The sequence below is a fragment of the chloroplast genome of Lycium barbarum (assembly GCF_019175385.1).
Source record: "Lycium barbarum chloroplast, complete genome".
NCBI classification, from domain to species: Eukaryota; Viridiplantae; Streptophyta; class Magnoliopsida; order Solanales; family Solanaceae; genus Lycium; species Lycium barbarum.
Window position 1 is genome coordinate 70,001 of NC_041110.1, and position 5,000 is coordinate 75,000.

Consider the following 5,000-nt stretch of genomic DNA (forward strand, 5'->3'; position numbering starts at 1 on the left):
GTTGAGTAAATCAAAAATCCAAAGGAGGTTCATGGCCAAGGGGAAAGATGTCCGAGTAACGGTGATTTTGGAATGTACTAGTTGTGTCCGAAACAGTGTTGATAAGGTATCAAGAGGTATTTCCAGATATATTACTCAAAAGAACCGGCACAATACGCCTAATCGATTAGAATTGAAAAAATTCTGTCCCTATTGTTACAAACATACGATTCATGGGGAGATAAAGAAATAGAGCGAACCAAGTACCTGTGTCTTACCCTTTCAAGGAAGGGGAAAAAATGACATTATATATATAACATATTTAAATAGAAAATAAACAAATCCTATTTTTTAAAAATCCTATTTTGGGTGGATTTAAAATGAATTAGAATTAAGAAATAGGATTTTAGGGATAAGGAATAAATTAAACAAACAAACCATGGATAAATCCAAGCGACCTTTTCTTAAATTCAAGCGATCTTTTCGTAGGCGTTTGCCCCCGATTCAATCGGGGGATCGAATTGATTATAGAAACATGAGTTTAATTAGTCGATTTATTAGTGAACAAGGAAAAATATTATCAAGACGAGTGAATAGATTGACCTTGAAACAACAACGATTAATTACTCTTGCTATAAAACAAGCTCGTATTTTATCTTTGTTACCTTTTCTCAATAATGAGAAACAATTTGAAAGAACCGAGTCGACCGCTAGAACTACTGGTTTTAAAGCCCGAAATAAATAGGCTTATTTTTTCTTCACTTGAATCATAATTACAAGAATCTAGATTTGAGTATCGTGTCGTAAGAAAAAAAATGAATCGGAAAAAAAAGATTTCTTTTTTTATTGAATTGAACGTGTTCATTCATTTTGACTACTTTAGCATATTTTCTCATACTAATTTCTACTCTACCTTCCCGGAGTTCATTCTCCGGGGAACTCCATTTAAATTATTCTGGTGGATTCTTTCCAATCTACTTCCTTTATGATTTCGTTCGAAATCATATAAAGACAATTCCTATTTGATATAGCTATTTGTGCAAGTATTTTACGGTTAAGAAGCAACTGTCTCTTGTACAGATCGTGTATTAATCTACTATAACTATAGGATACTCCCCTTTCGCGAATTACTGCGTTTATCCGAGTGATCCACAAACGACGAAAATCTCTCTTTTTCCTATCCCTATCCCGATGAGCCGAAACTAAAGCTCTTATTTTCTGTTGAGTAATAGTTCGAGTAAGCCTTGAATGAGCCCCTCGAAAGCTTGATGCAAATAAACGAATTTTTGTTCTACGTCTCCGAGCTATATATCCCCGTTTAATTCTGGTCATTGAATAAATGAAACTTTGACGAATAACTAATTGATTGCCTTTCTTTCAGTTATTCTTTTCCCCCTTCCTAGTCTATTAATAACAAAACGGATTTTTCCAATGTATAAAATAAAAATTCCAATGGCTTTGGCTACTCTAACCTTCCCGACCACGATTTTTTCTTTTTTTTTTTTTTATTAGATATTTCACTGTGAAATAAGAAAGAAATAAGAAATTGTATTTTCCTAGGTATCAAAAATCTAGTAAATAAAAGAAATCAAAAAAGAAATAGTGGGTTCCTTCGTTTCTATGGTTACTTCTTAAACGGTGAGGTCTTCTCTATACACCGGAGCCTTTACTTTATACTTTAATTTAATATTTAATCAACTAATTAATGTTATTGGGAACTTGTATAGTTCACACGCTTTGGCTCTACCCATGAATTATCCAGTAATAGGTCTTTCACAATCAGATCTACCTATACAGTAACGGTATTTAATTATGAAAGTTTGCTGGGTAGCTGACCCTCTTAGTCCGTTCTTGCCAGATTGGGAACCTACCTAATCTTTATGTTTTATGCTTTTTAAATAAGATTTCCTCCGCTTAATGGATAACCATTTGTTACCAATGGAGAATTTCTTATCATCTTAAATTCAGGTGATTGGATTTACACCAACGGAAACCATAAACTTCATACACAATAGAGGGATATGATAGAGTTTTTTTTTTTTAATAATGAATGGAGTTCCTTTTTCCATCCTATCCCATTCACCGGTACTGATCATTGATACTGTAAAAGTCGTTTTCTTGCTTTTGTGCCAGCTCATGATCTAAACGAGTCGCACATACACCCTAGTACATGTTCCTCGACGCTGAGGGCACCCCCGAAGAGCGGGGGATTTCGTGACATTTCTGATTGGCTGTCTTGTATTTCTAATAAGTTGTTTAATAGTTGGCATGTTGAATCGTATACATAATATGATGGATTGGTTTAGATTGATCCTAACCGAATGATGATGAATTACTTCTATTTAATAGAATATTCAATTCGAAGATAAAATCTCAAATCACAGATTTGCGCGAAATCCATGTTATTTTCATTCAACCGCTACAAGATCAACAATTCCATAAGCTTGGGCTTCTGTTGCTGACATAAAAACATCTCTTTCCATATCTTCGGATACAACCCATAAGGGTTTGCCCGTTCTTTGTACATAAACCCTTGTGAGGGTTTCACGCAGTTTCAGCAGTTCTTCCGCTTCCAGGACAAATTCGCCTGTTTGCGCCTCATAATAACCACTAGCAGGTTGATGCATCATTACCCTGATGATATAACAAAATAAAAGCTTCCCCTATCTCGCATGATAAAGCAAAGAGAGAGGAAAGATAAAGAATAGAAAAAATATAGAATTGAACAACCGTACAGGCATCTTTTGTGCATACGGCTCTACAAGAAAATTGACCCCCCTCCTTTCTATTGAAGAAAGAGAAAAATAGAATCTATTAGACTCAGATTCAGATGGGTAAATGATCAAATTGCCATCCTTCCTTTCGGAGGAGTTAAAAAATACTATGATGGCTCCGTTGCTTTATATGTTTATTTTTTCTTTTTTTGTCTGTGATTCAGCAATCCCAAAGTTTCTTTTTAATCCGATCAAATAAGGAAAAAATCTTTTTTTTTTTTTTTTCGTACTCTTTCATAACATAAATATTGTTAAGAACTCTCCGGCATGAAAACAAAAAAGTTTGTGACGCTGAACTGAACTCCCGATAGATAAGAGCAAATCGGAAATACCCCTTATCTCATACTACTCTCTCGATACAGAATCTAATGTTTTGAAAAAAAAAAAACAATACAAAAATTTATCATATCGAATTCGAAGTGCCATGCTATTATTACTTAGTATTCATATGGCGAAGGCATAGTCTTCTTTTTTCTCTCAAATAAAAACCTCATTGGCGCCAAGCGTGAGGGAATGCTAGACGTTTGGTAATTTCTCCTCCGACCAGGATAAAAGATCCCATTGAAGCGGCTAATCCCATGCATACTGTATGGACATCTGGTCGCACAAATTGCATAGTATCATAAATAGCGATCCCAGGTATTACCCAGCCCCCAGGAGAGTTTATAAACAAATACAGTTCTTTGGTCTCATCCTCGATACTGAGATATACCATAAGACCAATAAGTTGATTCGAAATCTCGCTATTAATCCCTTGGCCTAAAAAAAGTAATCTTTCTCGATAAAGTCGGTTGATTAGGGTAAAATTGTATCCCTTAGGAACCGTACATGCGCCTTTTGATGCATACGGTTCCAAAAAATTGTGAATCAATGTATAGATTCCAGTCCTCTTTCTTTTTTTCTAGAAAGGTTCTTTCTTACTTCTAATGAAAGGGCTTTTCTTCGATTTTTCAATAAAGACGAGTTTTGCCTGCTTTTTTATATTTTCGATTTTCCATTAGAAAATTCTAAGTTATAAGAAAGGGTCATTAAACTTATCGAATTAACTTCTCATTGATGTATTCTTTCATCGAGATTGAATCCAAACCGCGATGGTATTTTCTTGTTCCTGAATGGGTCTGTTTCATCTTTTTAGGTTTATGCTCTACTCCGGGTAAAGATCCGCCCGATTTGGATTTGTACATATAGGACAAATGCTTCCATTACCATTTCTTTTTGTATTTCTTTTTTTTTTCAATTCATTTTATACAAGTATTTATTAGAGTTGAGATAACTTTGCTTGACAATTAGGATCTCTTTACAAAGAAAAAATATGAATAGCAATCATAGATATCTTACCAATCCAATTGGGTTTTTTCTAAACGGAGCCTGGATACTTCATTTTTTTAGTCCAACCAAGCCAACCATAAATTATTCTAATTGAATTATTCTAATTGATAATAGTAATATGAATCCCCTCAAAAATGGATCTAATTGCACTTCACGCTCCAAATTTTTGATGATTCAATTTATCTTTCTTGGGCGAAACGGGGGATATCTCGATCGGGGGAGAGAACGGGGAAATACCATATGACCCAATATATCTGACAAGTCGCACTATACGTCAACCCAAGATGCATCTTCCTCTCCAGGACTTCGGAAAGGAACTTTTGGAACACCAATAGGCATTAAATGAAAGAAAGAACTAAATACTATATTTCACTTTGAGGTGGAAACGTAACAATTTTTTTTATTGTCTTTATAATATTCATATTGGTTTTTATCGTATTTATTTTATCCATAGATTCTCAAAATTCATAAAGAAAGACAGAATGAATAAACTCAAATTATTACGAATAGGTCTTTCTAATGATAAATAAGTATGGACTCATTCGCTCATAGAAAATGGGATCAACTCCCCCATTGCGTATTGGTACTTATCGAGTATAGAATAAATCTGCTTCTCTTTGTTCCTACGAACAGAATTGTTCCATTATTACCAACAGAATAGAACACCCTTGTTCGGAAATAATCGACTGAACAAGAGTGGTCCATAGGATAGTCATATTATAGTCCTTTCCAATGCAATAAAGTTACGTAGTGTCCATTTATCTTTGATATAAGGGGTATTTCCATGGGTTTGCCTTGGTATCGTGTTCATACCGTTGTATTGAATGATCCCGGTCGGTTGCTTTCTGTTCATATAATGCATACAGCTCTGGTTGCTGGTTGGGCCGGTTCGATGGCTCTGTATGAATTAGCGGTTTT

The 5,000-nt window shown here is 34.7% G+C and overlaps 6 protein-coding genes across 7 annotated transcripts in view, besides 1 other annotated feature. All coding sequences in view use genetic code 11, as the record gives it.

The window, feature by feature from the left end:
• Positions 1–5,000: part of a sequence feature (large single copy region (LSC)) that runs on past both edges of the window.
• rpl33 (ribosomal protein L33) lies at positions 32–232 on the forward strand. The gene has a single exon. The coding sequence runs from the start codon at positions 32–34 to the stop codon at positions 230–232; it is 201 nt and encodes a 66-aa protein (YP_009561848.1).
• Positions 419–724, forward strand: rps18 (ribosomal protein S18). The gene has a single exon. The coding sequence runs from the start codon at positions 419–421 to the stop codon at positions 722–724; it is 306 nt and encodes a 101-aa protein (YP_009561849.1).
• rpl20 (ribosomal protein L20) lies at positions 925–1,311 on the reverse strand. Its single transcript has one exon. It carries the CDS (start codon positions 1,309–1,311, stop codon positions 925–927), a length of 387 nt encoding a protein of 128 aa, YP_009561850.1.
• rps12 (ribosomal protein S12) lies at positions 2,136–2,249 on the reverse strand (one part of a trans-spliced gene, as the record gives it; the record has 2 gene entries for this part). Coding sequences YP_009561851.1 and YP_009561806.1 both cover positions 2,136–2,249 — 114 coding nt within the window.
• Positions 2,388–4,421, reverse strand: clpP. The gene is made up of 3 exons: positions 4,351–4,421; positions 3,256–3,547; positions 2,388–2,615 (listed from the first exon to the last, which is right to left on the reverse strand). The coding sequence occupies exons 1-3, from the start codon at positions 4,419–4,421 to the stop codon at positions 2,388–2,390; spliced, it is 591 nt and encodes a 196-aa protein (YP_009561852.1).
• Positions 4,867–5,000, forward strand: part of psbB — a 1,527-nt gene continuing 1,393 nt past the window's right edge. Inside the window, exon 1 of the mRNA in view lies at positions 4,867–5,000. This exon is cut by the window's right edge and continues 1,393 nt beyond it. Within this exon, the coding sequence (YP_009561853.1) occupies positions 4,867–5,000 (134 nt within the window).